General features: G+C 41.9%; 1 protein-coding gene across 2 annotated transcripts; it reads right to left on the bottom strand.

Moving 5' to 3' along the window:
* Positions 1 to 285: 285 nt before the first annotated feature.
* alox5ap (arachidonate 5-lipoxygenase-activating protein) lies at positions 286 to 15,737 on the bottom strand. 2 transcript variants are annotated; one of them, XM_080197931.1, is made up of 5 exons: positions 15,616 to 15,737; positions 15,404 to 15,485; positions 6,755 to 6,825; positions 2,534 to 2,615; positions 286 to 1,034 (listed from the first exon to the last, which is right to left on the bottom strand). In XM_080197931.1, exons 1-5 carry the CDS (start codon positions 15,683 to 15,685, stop codon positions 872 to 874), a joined length of 468 nt encoding a protein of 155 aa, XP_080054057.1. In that variant the 5' UTR covers positions 15,686 to 15,737; the 3' UTR covers positions 286 to 871. The 2 variants fall into 2 exon arrangements, with proteins under 2 accessions (XP_080054057.1, XP_080054058.1); XM_080197932.1 differs by having other exon boundaries at positions 15,418 to 15,485; positions 15,616 to 15,662.
* Positions 15,738 to 17,141: the final 1,404 nt, after the last annotated feature.

Below are 17,141 nucleotides of genomic sequence, written 5' to 3'. Positions count from 1 at the left end.
GCTAGTGGCTTTTGACACCAAATAAACCTGTTGGACTTTAACCTGATGTTGTGAGACTTCTTATTGTTATTTTGGGAGGGATAGGAAATTGCTCCAAAGATATTAAAAACCTCCCATATTAATGGGAAGGTAAGAAGAAGACTGCGATTGGCTGACAGATTCAGGAAAGCCAGGAATGTACCAATCTCAAGGCTCCCGGCTGCCCAGAGCGATGTCCTTGCTGGGTGGGATCAAAAGCAAGTGGCAAGAGGCCCAATGGGAAAATGAGTGGGAAAGCTTAGTGGAAAAGCTTAGTGGAGGGAGGGAGGGCTGTGAACTGAGTCACGATTGGCGACAATCGAGGAGGGGTTGGAGGGAGAAAAGGAGTCTTTTCTTGAGGTGATTGGAGTCTTGCGGAAGGTAAGGTTCCACAATCTTTCCACGTTCACATCCATAGTCCTGGTTTCTTGGAGCAATCTATTTGTGCCTCCAATTGCAAGACGCCATTTAGATGAGGACATTAGCATGTGTGGCATTTACACCAGAAGTGTTTTACCTGTTGCCATGCAGTCAACCACCATCTCATGAAGTGGCTGTCCATACTACTGAAGGCATAGTAAGGTCTTGTGTATACTATACTCTTTAGCTATAATATAAAAACTGCATAACCCACGCCATGTAACATAACTCTGATTCTATTGAATGTTGTGCCTTGATGCACGTACATGGTGTCCCAAATAATAATTACATTTCAGTTGATTTTTATTAGTATGTCATAAGAAATGTTATGGTTTTTAAAATTTGTACTTAGCATTTTCATAAAAAACCACGAAGGATTTGCTTAAACATGTAACCAATTGATTGAAGTTATTCAAGTTTAAGTGTTACTCAATTAAGGAATAAGAAGCAAAGCAGCAGAGGCTTTTGTGGCTGTTTGAATGTAAAACAGAAAGTTGATTCCAAATAAATAGTTTGTTGCATAGTTGACGATTCCAGCAGCCGCCATGATGAACAAGAATGCTATTAAACGTTTTCCAAAAAAGAAACCAGGAAGGCTGTAAAAATAATGAAAAGCAATTAAAGATGCAGCTTCGGAAAATCATTGAATATGTTTGTAGAAGTCAAAATCCACACATAAAATTGCTTACAGGGCTAACAGTATGAACAAATCAGATGCAGCATCTAAGATACTGATATTGCATAATTGTGACACTAAGTGCACATACATCAACAATGACTTACCTTCAGCTCATTCGAAAAACAGACATTTTTGCCCACTTTCTGAAGGTGAGCCTTGTCTGCAGCGAGGCAGACATGCTCCCACAATTACCCGATACGCTCGCGCAAGAAACAGAACTCATTGTCACAAAGTGCACAGCTGTAACATCATCCTGGTTGAGTTCAAGAGTCCTCAGTCACCTCACTCAGGTCGATGAACCATCTTTGGAAGAGCAGTAATACACTTGCTTTGCCCTCACAAAAGGCCAACTGATCAAACAGTAGCAGTAATAAAAACCCATATCTTAACTCTCGCCTCTCTCATCCCTTTCCTCTCAAGACCCAGATACGTTAGATTCTAGCCCTAAGACCCAGTTTCTTGGTAGTTTTATCTGCCTGACTTACAAGGCTTTAAAGTAAGAAAGCTGGGACGTAGACCGACATTCCCTAAACGTGTTTGTCCCACTCCTAGTCCCTCAATGGGAACCAAACATGTTATTGGCTCAAATACATCTGATCTCACCAGCCATACCTGTCTGATTCCGGTGCAGGTGACACCAAGGAGCATCAAGTGTTGGTCTATAGAATCGTAGAATCTCTACAGTGCAAAAGGAGGCTATTCAGCCCATCAAGTCTGCACCAACTGCAATCCAACACAGGCCCTATCCCCATAATCCTACTTATTTACTCTACTAACCTCCTGACACTAAGGAGCAATTTGGTATGGCCCGCCCATCTTTGGAGTGTGGGAGGAAACTGGAGCACCCGGAGAAAACCTACACAGACATGGGGAGAATGTGCAAGCTCCGCTCAGACACTGGAGTTTGCATATTCTCCCCATGTCTGTGTGGGTTTCCTCCAGGTGCTCTGGTTTCCTCCCTTACTTCCTGGGACCTCAAATACTCAAAAATGTTTGGTTGCAATCACCCTGCCCCAGCCTTACATAATTCAAAGCAATTCTATCATGTTACTCTGTATTCTGATTTGCTCTAATGAACAAAACCCCAGTGTTGAGTTTTGAATGGACTTGGATTTGCTCAAAGCAGGTAGTAAGTATCCTGATGATTCTGAGTTGTATCGTCTCTGAATATCTGGGGTAATTTTAACTCGCCCTGCAAGAAATGGATGGGATCAAATGTCTGTTTTACATCTTGCCCCAAGGTTCACTTGCCAGTTTGTGATGGAACCATGGCACCTTTATCACGACACAGTGACCTGAATGAGACCATGTGATGGGAATGTTTTCAAAATGTAACTGCAAAATAGCACTCGAGCAAAGCATCTTGACTGAAGAAGATTTGTATTTATTAAAAGAGGCAGAACAATGAACTTTTACCTTTGACTGGTTTCTCCAAGATAACCCACAAAGTATTTGTGTCTCACCACCAAATACAACAATCCAGCGAAGGCTGCAGGAGCTGACAGGAGAGAAATCACAGAGTGGTGTTAGTTACTCGGAATGTTGGTCATCTAAAACCATGAGTAAATGTTGGTCACTACAAACGGTGTTTGCAACAATCCGACTGAGCTCTCCGAAAACAGAAGGCACCGATTCTCAGAATGATAGGAACTGCAGGTATGAGTAAAAAAGCACCTTTCACAACCAGAGCTAATAGACAGAGACTGTCGAAGTTCCAAAGACAGAGGTATTACACTGAGGTTATGCTGTTACATCAACATGAGCAAGATAGATGGAGCCGTAAAGGAATGACATTTTAAAGGCCTGACTATTGGACCATAAGACGTAGGAGCAGATATAGTCCATTTGGCCCATCAGGTCTGCTCCACCAAGAGGGAAAATAAAGGAGCTAAAAAGCAGTTTAGTTTGTGTTTCATAATAAAAATTGGCTCATTTCAATTCCTTACTGTGTGTCTCTTTTAAGAAGGTTAAGTTTCACTTAGATTGGTCAGTATCTGGATAGAAAGTAAGTGTATAAAAGGTTGCAGAGCTGAATTACCTCACTGGTTTTCCTAATCATTTGCTATATGTTGGCAGACGAGCTCCAAAAACAATGTAAAAATGACATGAATACAGATTCTTCAACCTCACGGAGAAGCAAATGGTCCGGGAAAATAAATGGATACCATGGCCGAGATTCCCCAGCCGCGTGCTTCCCGCCAGTGGGAGGTGGAATGTTGTCTGCTAGCGGTGGGATTCTCTGGTCCCTCCACTGTCAATGGGAATTCCCACTGATGTTACCCCACACCAGTGGGAAACCCACAGGCAGGGGTGCACTGCCGGCAGGGCTGGAGAATCCTGCCAGTGTGAATGGCTCGAGAATCCTGGCTCATATCTATGAATGGAGCTTCATGATGCGGGCATCTCCAGAGTTAAGCACATGATTAGAGAAAGATGAAAAAACTAAATCTAGATGAATGAATTTTTAAGAGATTTAACCTGGAGTCAGGCAATACTAGCCTCTCTTCCTTGAATCATTTGTGTGCTGTATCAAACCATTGGCTGAGTCTATCAGGAAGGATGTGGGCATAAGTGGTAACAATCTCAGGCCGCTGAGGCACTCAGTTCCTACATAAACAATGCTGCCACCGTCAACAATAGAGCCAATGGTTCGAGTCTGGAGGACCCTTCGTCAGAGTTGGTTCATCAGTTCTGATGAAGGGTCATCCAGCCTCGAAATGTTGGTTCTGTTCTCTCTCCACAGATACTATCAGATCTGCTGAAATTTTCCAGCATTTTCTGTCTCTGTTTCAGATTACATCATCTACAATATTTGGCTTTATCTTAGTGCAGAAAAACATCTTTGGCCACAAGTATAAAAGCCCACATGCAATGTTCTTGATGCCCTGTGAGAAAATGAGATGGTGGATCCTTTTGGATTGTTCCTTAAGCAGACTTTCAAACTGGTTTGAAAGAAAACCCATTTGGAGTCTTGGTACCCACACACGCTGTCCTTGTAAAAGCTGTGACAGAAGAGACTGTGGCCCACCTCCTTCTGGAATAAGCCTTTGTAAAGCAGTTCTTTAAAGAGATGCAGTGGTTTTTGTGAGGTTCATCCTGAGTGGTTCCGTAACACAGGACTCTGTGCTCCGTGGAATGTTCCTGGGGACACACCCCAAGTTAAACATAAACTGCTGCTGGTGGACCATCAACTCGGTGAAAAATGTTCCTTGATCTTCCAGTGCAGAGAGCTGGTGATGACCGAGTGTTGCAGACTGGCACATGCCAAGGTCCAGGATTATATAAGTTGAAGGATGCACTAAAACCTGGGGCAGCCATTGCAAAGATTCAACTGAGAAAGGCCACTGTCTAAGGCTCTGCTGCCACTGTACACCAAGATGTGGAGATGCCGGCTTTGGACTCAGGTGGGCACAGTAAGAAGTCTCACAATACCTGGTTAAATTCCAACAGGTTTATTTGGAATCACAAGCTTTCAGAGTACTGAGATAGACTCACCTGATGAAGGAGCAGTGTTCTGAAGGCTTGTGGTTCCAAATAAACCTGTTGGAATTTAACCTGGTGCAGAGAGACTTCTTACTGTGTCCACCCCAGTCCAACACCAGCATCTCCATATCTTGGCATACAATACCAAGGGGGTCAAACTATGTAAACCTCTTGGGCTAAATGCATCAGAAAATGTTTGATGTGAAATGTAAATATACATTGTAAATATAGCATGTAATAGCAGGTCTAGTGAGGTATCTCACATAGAATCCTACAGTGCAGGAGGCGGCCATTTGAACCATCGAGTCTGCATCGACCATAATCCCACCCAGGCCCTATTCCCACAATCCTATGCATTTACCCAAGCTAGTCCCCCTGACACCTAAGGGCAATTTTATATGGCCAATCCACCTAACCTGCACATCTTTGAACTGTGGGAGGAAACTGGAGCACCCGGATGAATCCCATGCAGACACAGGGGAGTGTGCAAACACAGAAGGTGATCCAAGCTGGGAATCAAACCTGGGTCCCTGGAGCTGTGAAACAGCAGTGCTAATCACTGTGCCACTGTGCTGTCCTGCTGCTCATGTACTGTAATGAAAGCAACTGATCCATCTGACACATGTGTACTGTTATGTAATGTCCTTTTAAAAATGCTATGAATAAAATATACTTTTGGGGAAATTTGTGTATGAGACCAGGGTATCATTGTTGAAGCTGCAAGATTAACTGTAAATGCTAAGCTAGGCTTATTATTCTTCGATTCCCGGCTCAGGTCACTGTCTATGCGAAGACTGCACGGGTTTCCTCTGGGTGCTCTGGTTTCCTCCCACAGTCTGAAAGACATGCTGGTTAGGTACATTGGCTATGCTGAATTCTCCCTCAGTGTACCCAAACAGGCACTGGAGCGTGGCAGCTAGGAGATTTTCCCAGTAACTTCATTGCAGTGTGAATGTAAGCCTACTTGTGATAATAATAAATAAACTTTGAAACTTTTATTCAAAACTGTTAGTCTTGCTTTTCAAAGCTGTTGATTTGTCAGACTGATATTATAACAGATGTAAAGATGGTGAATCAAGATGAGCATTCTAACTATTACATCAGCCACTCAGTGTTTCCAGCTCAGTTCCCTGAGCTGGGCATCTTTAAGTACAATGGTTGGGTTCCCAGTGGGATCTCTTCACTGAGGGGAAGATAATCACCCAGAAAGAGGAAGGTGCAGGTGGTGCTACAATGGGACAACCATTTAAAGAGCAACAAAGCCACAACAATCTGAAGATTTAAATTCAGGCTGAGCTGAGCCCTAAGGAAGTAAACCGAGGGAACAGAGGGTCAGGCTTACTCCCTCCTAAAAGCTCATCTCCTGCTATCGCGCCTTTGGTTACTATCATCCCCGTGCTGGCGGCCTCTGGGGTCAGTAATAAAGTTAGGGGGAGGCCTGAAAACTGAGCAGGCTGCCAGGTTGTAGCTCCTCAGTCAGTTGGTGAAGCAACAACCAGAGACCTTCCCTGTGGGGCTGGCGGGGAGAGTGGGGTGGTGAATGGGACAGTAATGTATTTGCTTTCCCAAACCATTTCCCTTGATTTCTTATCATAGAATCCCATTCAGCCCATCAAGTCTGCACTGAACATAATCCCATTCAGGCCCTATCCCCTTAACCCCATGTATTCACCCTGCTATTCCTCCTGATTCTAAGGGGCAATTCACCAGGGCCAATCAACCTAACCTGCAAATCTTTGGACTTCCACTATGCCATCTGAAATCTTTTCTTTTCCTCTGTTACATCACCTCATTTTAGAGGTAATTGGGGAGATATAATGGGGGGAAATCCAATGCTATTGAATGTTGTTGAAGATTTTAATGAAGGATGTGCTGCTGAAATGCCATCCATTACTCTCACAGTGTAAAGCATTGCAATCCCTTAGTAAGGATTAGTACTTTGTAAGGCAAAGCCAGTCATTGATTCCCCTTATTGTTGCAGAAGAATCAATAATGTTGCTTGAATTTGTTTGAAAATGCTACTGTAGACTCAAATGACTTGAATTATCTATAACAAGCATCAGAGGCATTGAATGAGCACATTAAGATAAATAAATGAAATAAGACAACAACAGAAATATGTGGTTTTCGCTTCACAAACTACAGGCAGCTTACCCTGACTACAGAAAAGTCCAGCAGTCCACAGCAAAGCCAGGAACGTGGGATAAACCTCAATGCAGTTACGGCTAAAAACAAAACAGAAAATATAATCAAAGGCATCATGAATTTTCTTGCAGCATTACAGGAACATAAGAACAGTAGGTCATTCAGCCTTTGAACCTATTCCAGCTATTCAATGATATAAGGGCTGACCTGGAACTTAACTCCATCTTCTGTCATGGCTCCATATCCTTGAGCAACAAAAATCTAAGGATCTCAGATTTAAAATTATTAATTAAGCTAGCATCTACTGGTTTTGTTTTTGGTTTTCCACAGTTCTATCACCCTTCGCATGAAGAAATATTTATAAACTTTCTCTTGAATGGTCTGGAGGTGACATCCCCTAGTCCTAGACTTGGCCACCAGCAGACAAAGTTTATTTGCTTCTCCTCTATCAATTTATTTCAAAATCCTAATCAATCATCCCCCCGCCCCACCTTCATGGTCCAGCAGAAACTTGCCGTTTATGCAATCACTCTTCATGGTCTTTCAATGGAGACCTGGTGAATTTGTGCTTACTTCTTCCCACGTCAATATATCCATTCTAAGGTGCAATGTCCAATTACAGCTTTTGTTGAACGTATTCAAGAGGCAACATGATATAGCACTTGGGGTGAATGGGATCAAAGATTATGGGGAGAAAGCAGGATTAGACTATTGAGTTGGAGAATCAGCCATGATTGTAATGAATGGCGGAGCAGACTTGAAGGACCAAATGGCCTCCTCCTGCCCCTACCTTCTATGTTTCTATGTTTATTGAAATTATTGGGTCACAATGTTCATTTAGGCAATTGAAACAAATAATGGCATCAGAAATTCACTTGTTAATGTGCACACCTCCCCAGATATTTGCAATATCGTACAGACCTTTCCTTTCACTGGAACCAAATCAGATTCAGTTAGCTAATCTATACGCTTCAGTAGCTCTGACAAAGAGTCACCCAGACTTGAAACATTGGCTCTATTCTCTCCCACAGATGCTGTCAGACCTGCTGCGATTTTCCAGCATTTTCTGTTTTTGCTTCAGATTCCAGCATCCGCAGTATTTTGCTTTTATCAGTAGCTATAGTATTTCACTTAGAGGCTTGCAGATAATGCATGAAATGAAATTTGCACTCATGTATTTAAGAAGTAGGAGGAAAATTGAAAGAGAAGTAACACTTGAATTGAAAAATCACATCTATCATGTCAGGTTGCAATCTCGCCATATAGAAGTGTAAAGTAAAAGACTAACTGTAGTGACAATTTCTGAGGACAAAACGAGACACTCGTTCAGATCCCAACGTAGATTTCAGGAAATAAATCTGCTGCCCGTACTCAATCTGGCTTGTGCGTGACTCCAATCTCATACCAATGCAACTGACTCCTCCCTGAAGTGAGCTAGTCAGCCATTCAACTGTAGGCCACCACTACAGAGATTCAAACATGAACTGCAGCAGTTCAAGGAGACCAAATGTCCTCTTGTTAACACAACCCAGAGTGGATTATAAACATTGGTCTTACCAGTGACTGCCATGGGATGAGAATGAATAATAAAAACACATGCTGGACTTCACTGGAAGGATCCATTTAAAATGTACCTTCCTCACCCAAAGATGGAAGCTACTGTTAATGAGGAAGTTAAAAACAAGAAAATGGAAATTGGAAGGTTGAACAAAAGTCTACTTACAAGGTAATAGTGATCCAACTTTAAAGAAAGTTAAACTAGAAAACTGACAGGGAAATGCAACATTGAAGAGAAATTCAGCCATAAAAAGAAAAATATTCTAGGAGTCTGAAAATTAATCTGACTTTATGAACAATAATTTGACCATTTTATTACTTTGATCATTTCATCTCCTCCCTGTGGAGTTCCCATTGCTGCCACCCCCTCCCCTCTATCCCCAGCATAGGTCCACCCCACAGGCTCTGTCCTCATTCACACCCTATCCCCTTGGCACTGTCCCTGGCACAGTTGTGGTGCCTGGTGGACAGCACCAGGATGCCCAGTGGGCAGTGCCAGGGTGCCAGACAGGCAGTGCCAGGGCCACAGCCTGGCCCTGCCCCCCAGCCACAGGGGGGGCTTCAATGGCCTCTGATCCCCCCGGCGAGGCCATCATGTCTGGTCTCTGTTGGTGGAGATCAGCTGCGATTCTCGCTGGGGAGAACTTTAACCGACAAGGTAGTTAAGGTTAGTCAGGACAATAGCATCCAGGACTCATGAATGACATGCTAGTTGTCATTAATATGGCTGCAAAGCCAATTTTGCCAGCAGAACAGAGCCAGTACGATTGGGGGAGGTGAAAAACTGGGTGACTTTCTGATTTTCCACCTCCCAGTTGATCTTACCACCTTGCTTTGCTGAAAATCACGTGGGACAAGGTCATAATATCACACCCTGAATGAGTTCTAGACGTTAGTATTATTTCTTGGTTTTTTTTTTATTTTCACAGTAATGCGCCATGTTAGAACCATAGAATCCCTACAGTGCAGAAGGAGGCCATTCAGCCCATCGAGTCTGCACTGATTCTCCAAAAGAGAATCCAGATTCTGGGTGTGTGAGGCTAACCACTGTGCCACAGCGCCAACCAATTTACAGTTTAGAAATAACTTACATTTATATAAGACTCGCGTACCAAAAACATTCACAACCGTTCATGTGAAAAACATGTGCAAAGTATACAAAGTAATACAAAGCACTGTTGAAGAAGTAGGTTGGTTGAGGATTCTGAAGGTAGTGAGGGAAGTTGTTAGTGTGAGTGTTTCAGAATGGGTGAATTGAGGGATCGTGGGGAGGATGTCCAGTTAGTATATACAGTTAGACGAGGTTGCAGAGAAACCGTGGAGCAAGACCATGAAGGATTTGTAAGCAAGGATAGGAGTTTTAGTCTGATCTGTTCTGGGATTATCCAACGAAGGCTGACAAGGACAGGAATGAAAGATAAATGAAAAATAGAAAGCAGAGTTCTGAATGAGTTGGAATTTGTATAGGAGAGAGCTCTAAAGACGGGAGATTCAAGTGCTGGGGGTGTTTCAACAGCAATTGGAGTGCAGTAAAGGCTGAGGCAAGCAAATTTATAGAAGTAGTGGTGGACAATCTTAGTGATGGAAAGGAGATGGAGCTTAAAACTCAACTGAAGCTGCACATTTTACATTGTAGGGATGAACCTGAACCTAAAATCCAGCCAAATTCCAGACATATCAGGAGGTACACACTTCAGGTGCACTGTGTCTAGCTGGTGCCCAGATGAATGAAGGAGAGGAAAATCGACATGAGATATTAACTTGAGGATTTGTTCTGTCAATCTTGACAAAAAATCACAGAACTGCAGGAATTGGTATTTGGTGGGAATAGCGTTATGCGTGGTTGCAACCACTGCTATAAACAAAATACTTAACAACTAGGTTTATATAAAAGCAATAGCTCTTTGTGTGGGGTACCTGGGGGTCCTCAGGCACGTCTGCACTATATTGTACCATCTTCATTAAAAGAGAGGTAAGGGGACAAAATCACAAGAGCAGAATAATTCTGCAAAAATAGTCCGTGTGCACATGAATTGTAAAGAAGAAGAAAAACATTCCATTTCTCAAGCAACCAGTTAAAGTACACGGTGGTCTGATGCAACAAGAGATAAAACGGATGTGGCATCATGCTAGTTGAGACTTTAAAAATGAGTACAACTTCATTGCAAAAGAGGAAATCCCTTTTTCAAAGTTTCCTGCTCATGTTCTGCATCTGACAAGTAGCATCCAGCTGTTTCCAGGATTTATGAGATTGGTCTCATCTTGTGAAAATTCAGGATGTGAAATGTACATTCAATGCCGTCAGTCTGTGACCACTAGGTAAATTCTTTCAGTTTGTCCAATACCACACCTGTGGCATTTAAATGCAAAGAAGTTAATTATGTATAGGGCACTGGTGAGGCCGCAGCTGGAGTACTGTGTGCAGTTTTGGTCGCCACACTTATGCAAGGATATTTTGGCCTTGGAGGGAGTGCAGAGGAGGTTTACTAGGCTGATACTGGAGTTGAGGGGGTTGAGCTATGAGGAGAGGCTGAATAAACTAGGCTTGTACTCGTTAGAATTTAGAAGAATGAGGGGAGATCTCATTGAGACGTATAAGATGATGAATGGGATGGATAGGATAGAGGTGGAGAGGCTCTTCCCGCTCAGAAAGGACAGTAGGACTAGAGGGCACAGCCTCAGGATAAAGGGGGGGCGGTTTAGAACAGAGTTGAGGAGGAACTTCTTCACACAAAGGGTGGTGAATCTCTGGAATTCTCTGCCCGTTGAAGTGGTGGAGGCTGCCTCGCTCAATATTTTTAAGACGCGGGTTGATAGGTTTTTGATAGGCAAGGGGATTAAGGGTTATGGGGAGAGGGCGGGAATGTGGAACTGAGCCACGACAGATCAGCCATGATCTTATTGAATGGCAGGGCAGGCTCGAGGGGCTAGATGGCCTACTCCTGCTCCTATTTCTTATGTTCTTATGTTCTTAAGTACTGAATAGTAAAGTTAGTGATTGACAGAATTGGGTAATTTTTGAACATACAATCAAAAAGTTTAAATTCTAAGTTTATTTATTAGTGTCACAAGTAGGCTTATATTCACATTGCAATGAAGTTACTATGAAAATCCCCTAGTTGCCACACTCTAACACCTGTTTGGGGAAAATTCATCTAACCAGCATATCTTTTGCACTATGGAAGGAAACTGGAATACCCAGAGAAAAACACATGCAGACATGCAGAGAACATGCAAACTCCACACAGAGTGACCCAAGCCAGGAATCCAACCTAGGTCCCTGACACAGTGAGGCAACAGTGCTAACCATTGTGCCACTGTGCCACCCCTTTTCAAGAAGCAGGATTAGGCCATTCAGCTCCTCGTGCCTGCTCCTCCATTTCATAAAGTCATGGCTAACCTGATAATCACCTTAAATCTGCATTCTGTCTTCCCCCAGATAATGAATAACCTCTTGTTTATTAAGAATCTATCCTGCTGCCTTTAAAATATTCGGAGACTCTGTTTCCACCACCTTTGCAGAAAGAGAATTTTAGAGACTCAGAACCCGCTGAAAGAAAAAAAAATGCCTTATTTCCATTTTAAATTGGTGACCACTTATTTTTAAACAGTTCCAGTTTCTCCTACAAGAGGAAACTTCCTCTCCCACATCCACCCTGACAAGACCTATCAGGAATTAATCTTTTGAGCTCATTAAATTGGCATGAATTTACAAGCTGAGGGAAGTGTTAGCTTCAGTTTAAACAGTGAGGTTGGAGGTTAATCTGTGTCACAATGTGTCAGGTTGTGAGTTCATTGCCTCCCAAATTCATGATTCGTCAAAGATTATGAACAGAGTCTAATGAGTGAGGCCAGGCTCTTTCTTTAGAAATACTGAGTCAGAAGGCAATTGAATCAAGCCACGATGCAGAAGGTTAGACAGCAGTACCCCGGAAATTAAAAGAATAGTCATTGTACACAACCTCTTAGCTAGAAGATAGCACCTGATACAAATTATGCCAAAAAAGGTAAAACTTTAAAAAGGGCATGTAGCATCCTTTCATTGCTTGTTGCATCAGGTTAAACTAGTTATGCTAGTTGTTCAAGCTTAAAAGGGGAAAGTTTACAATATGGTAACATTAGTCCAGAAGGAGGCCATTTGACCCAGCAAGCCTGCACCAAAACAATCCCACCCAGGCCCTATCCCCATAACCCCACATATTTACTCTGCTAATTCCCTGATACTAAGGGGCAATTGGGCATGGCCAATCAACCTAACCCACACATCTTTGGACTGTGGGAGGAAACTGGAGCACCCAGAGGAAATCCATGCAGACATGGGACAAACATATAAACTCCACACAGAAAGTTATCCTAGGTCAGAATTGAACCCAGGTACCTGGCACTGTGAGGCAACACTGTTAACCACTGTGCTATTGTGCCACCCAGTCTCAAATTGAAAGCTATAGTGACAATGAAAGTGATAATAACCTGGAATCTCAATCAGGGTAATAGTCAAAGCTCATCATCAGCTGTGAGGCATTAACTTATTCTGTCATCGACTGTGCAGGATCATTAAACCTCGATTCTTAATTTCTTTTCTTGATCCCAACATCTTTTACATGTTATCAACTCATTAAATCTCAGATGCTGGGAAATGTACATGTGCATTTTAAGACAACCTGTGTTCCTTACTTTTCTAATTGAGCTGGTTACTTTGTAGCGTTGCACTTTAAATTCTACTTGATTGGAATACTATACCTAAATGTTCTTTCCCCATTCCTCACTTCCTCTGAATAACAGTCATGTGGCTGTATGCATATTCAAAATTTCAGGTGCAATTGTGCAGACGAAAAAATAAACCACCCTTGATACATTTTGATTTAACTGGAAATTATTTAACACTTGCCATACCAAGATTAGTTTTACTCATGCTAACAGTGGCTCTTCCTGCTTTGATACATTCTTATACATCAGACATTGAGCTGGTCTCAAAAGAGGGCAAACCTTACATTTCTTCTCTTTGGCTGAATAAATGGTCTTTGGGCTTGATTCTGAAAGATTAGTTACTCAGTAGATGTAGGAAGGAGAATCTAGTTTTTTTTCTTGAAAGAACAAGAGCTTTTAACCAATAATTACATTTTACAGAAAAAGTTAAAGCACAAAATAAAGAGTAGGTTAAAAAGTCAAGCCTTTGGCACCTTTGAATTTGATGGGGAAAGAGTTTCCATTAGGTTATACTGCTACTTACATAAATTCACCCAAAACTGGCCGATCCTTTGCAAAATGAAATGATAGCATTTTGAACACAAATCGTGTGCAGTGCAAATCAATATTCTGCGAGGTCTCGGTCATAATACTGGCCTTGTCCCTAAATTGAACTAAATGCCATTGTCAGTTGGCAGATCTTCTCTGACTGTTAAAATTAAACTGGTTCCTTTCAGTGCAAAGGGCACATTTAAAGTTTATTTATTGGTCACAAGTAAGGCTTACATTGCAATGAATTTACTGTGAAATTTAGAAGCTTTTGGGTTTAATTTTGTTTCATTTACTAAGAAATGAACTACCCTACATCAATATAACTAGGTTCTGTGTAGTTCAATTTTTTTAAAAGAACTTGAACCCATTCCCCATCGATCCTTTGGTGGCTAATCAAATTGGCTCCTGCTTAAACAGCTCAGTTTTAAAATTTTCAGCCTTGTTTCCAAAACCCTCTAAGCTCTCACAGGACCCCACCATCCCTTAATCTCCTCCGCTGAATTCCTCTGATCTTACCCTCCTGAATTCTCCAAATTTAACCCCACCAACCTTCATGATTGCACCTTCAATTGCTTAGACACAAGTTTGGAAATCCCTCACTGATACACCTCTGCCTCACTGTCCTTAAATAGTCATTTATAACGCCCATTAAAACCTACCTTGATCTCTTTGATCAAGCTTGCGGTCATTTGCCCTAATATTTTCTTATTTGGCTTGGTGTCATATTTTGTTTTACACTGTCTCTGTGAAACACCTTGGGGATGTTTCATTATACTAAAGGGTGCTAAATAAATGCAAGTTGTTGTTGTTACAGTAGGGCTCTCAATAGGACTCAATCTGAAAGAAGTTAATTGTCAAACTGCCAAAATTTCAATTAGGCAAATTGAATTCAACCTGTAGTCTATAAAGTTGATTCTAAGCACAGATTGGCCTCAGAATTAAAACATAATTCGAAGAGATTTTAAAACTCAGTTTACTTTTTCTTAACGCAGATTTACAATTTATCCTTAGCTACTTTGAAGTTGGACTCCAGGTTTAGTTTAGCTGAGCCTTACCATAGTTTAAGTCGCCATTCAATGTTTAACCCCCTTTCCTACAATCAAAATGTTCAGCCTCAAGATTAAACAGAGGGGGTTTTGCAACCATTGGTAGTTGTCCTGCAATTATTACCGTGGTTACCCAATAAAACAGCTTCACACCACGGAAACTGAGAAAGCTGCCTTACCGAAATTAAAATTCTGCTTCATAATATTGAGAGAAAATGTTAGAAACTGGGTATTATAACTCACAGGAACCTGGAAGTATTTCATCTCCAATAGAATCTATATTCCCCATCCGAACGTATCGCTTTGTTTTGTAACCGGGATTCATGGAAGAATATTAGAATAATAATCGAATAATAGAATTCCTACAGTAGAGCAGGTGGCCATTCGGCCCATCAAGCCTACTATGACAACAATCCCACCCCTATCCCCCCGCGTTTTTACCCTGCTAATTCCCCTGCCACTAAGGAGCAATTTGGCATGGCCAATCCACCTAACCCACACATCTTTGGATTGGGACAGAAACAGAAAATGCTGGAAAATCTCGGCATATGTGGAGAGAGAACGGAGCCAATATTTCGTGTCTGGATGACCCTTCTTCGGAGCTATTCAATGGGAACTCATTCAGTACAAGTGGCAGTAATGATTGGTGTTGGGATTGAGTTAACCAATTTCACCCTTTGTAAAGTGTCTGAAGGCTCCATCTTACTTTAATATGCCACTATTGATTTTAAAAACAGTCTTGTTATTTGAAATAAAGTGCACACGGTTCTTGATTTCCTCCCCTACATTGTAGCAAGCGGTTGATGAGGGGACTTACTTTGCTACACTGACCCGTTCGAAGGCTGTTTGTCCCGAACGCTTATGGAGTGATTCATTCTGCACCCTGTACGCAAAGAATACTGCAAAAGAGGACAGAAGAACTCATTATTATTAATCAACAACATTAAAATCGTCTCTTCTCCGGGAATCAAATGCATTCATTGCAATACGGATGTGCACTCTGTTTACAGGTAAAACCACTTTCCTTACCATTCTGAAGGGCACTGAGCACAGTTACGGTGCCCAGAAAGATCACATTGTCCAAGATAGCAATATCCATGTTCAAGCTCCGTAACGTTGCCGGTGCCAGAGGGGATTGAGAATGAAAAGTTGTCCAGTTCCTTATCTCTCTATCGGTTAAACTTCCGATTCTTTTTGTATTGCAGGCAGCGGAAGAAGGCTAACGTAAGTGGTTTGGGGGGGATGGGGTGGCGATATTTCTCAACACCCTTTGTTAGTACAAACCCCAGTGGTGTCAAAGGAGTTTCTTTGTAAGGTCGATACCTGGGACCTGGTAAAGTTTCAAGGATAAATACATGTTGTTAAGTATCATTCTCATCATTGAACGGTACAGCTGAAAAAGAGGTCATTCGACCCATCGCACCTGCACTGGCTCCAGTTACGAGTTACCCAGTTAGTACCATTCCCCTGCCTTTTCCACATTCCCCTGCCTTTTCCTTTTCCCATTCTGGGAAAACGAGGTTAAAAGGTAAAATAGTGGAGAAGCGATAGCAGATATTTAAGAGGACATTTCACAACTCTCAACAAAGATATGAGAAAGGAAGACTCCATACCAACTTCTGCAACCAATTAAGGAAGCTAGGGTCATTTCAAATTGAACAAAAAATCTTGTAATGCAGTGAAGATTTGAGATAGGATAAAACATCAGAACATGTTTTGGAAACCAGCAAAGGATGACTTAAAAAAAATGAGAAAAAATGAATAAGAAGCATAAAAACACCCTAAAAGCTTCTACAAGTACATAAAAAAATTTAATTTATTATTGTTACGTACTGAGATACAGGGAAAAGTATTGTTTTGCATGCTATGCATACAAATCGTACCATACATAACTCGCAAAGAGTCACCACGCTCTGGCGTCATCCTGAAATATAGATGTCAGTCCACAGGGAGAATAATACCACATCCGCATTCTCTCTCCACTCCTTGTGTTGTGGGGACTGGTTGCAAGTATTTTGGAGCCTTGTGTCGAGGTCAGTTGTTGTGAATTAAAGGAACATGACCAACAGGGGAAAGAAATAAAGTTTTAAAATTGAACTAAACATCTAAAGACAGCAACCTGCACGATAGATTGCTGCCCTACATTAAAATATCAACAGTGAGACATTGATTGCAAATGTGTCAGAGACTCAGGGGGTGGAGGGTACATGCAGCTCAGAGCAGCTAAAGTGAGCACTGGTCCCTTAGTGGATGAGACTGAGGAACTAATAACGGGAAACAAGGAAAGGGCAAAGGTTTTAAAGAAGTATTTAGTGTCTATCTTCACAGTAGAGGGCACAAAACATCCTAAGAATAGTAGAAAATCAAGAGGCAAAAATGAGGAAAAAGTACTCGGTAAACTATTGGTGAATAAATCCTGACAATTCCCCCGGACGTGATGGTCTGCATCCTAGAGCCTTACAAGAAGTGGCTGCAGAGATAGTGGATGCAATGGTTATAATTTTTCAGCATGCCCTAGATTCTAGCAAGGTCCCAGCAGAAAGGAAAATCACAAA

The sequence above is a fragment of the Carcharhinus amblyrhynchos genome, chromosome 10 (genome assembly GCF_965287045.1).
Source record: "Carcharhinus amblyrhynchos chromosome 10, sCarAmb.v2.hapA, whole genome shotgun sequence".
NCBI classification, from domain to species: Eukaryota; Metazoa; Chordata; class Chondrichthyes; order Carcharhiniformes; family Carcharhinidae; genus Carcharhinus; species Carcharhinus amblyrhynchos.
Note: the sequence above shows the minus strand (reverse complement) of the source record. Positions and strands in the feature narration are given on the sequence as shown.

Bases quoted from the DNA above. Each gene is read 5' to 3' on its own strand.
- alox5ap (XM_080197931.1), bottom strand. From the start codon at position 15,685: ATGGATATTGCTATCTTGGACAATGTGATCTTTCTGGGCACCGTAACT. The intron at 15,486-15,615 runs GTAAGGAAAGTG...CCTCTTTTGCAG, and splicing joins GCTCAGTGCCCTTCAGAATG to TATTCTTTGCGTACAGGGTG. The intron at 2,616-6,754 runs GTAAGCTGCCTG...CTCTCCTGTCAG, and splicing joins TGGACTTTTCTGTAGTCAGG to CTCCTGCAGCCTTCGCTGGA.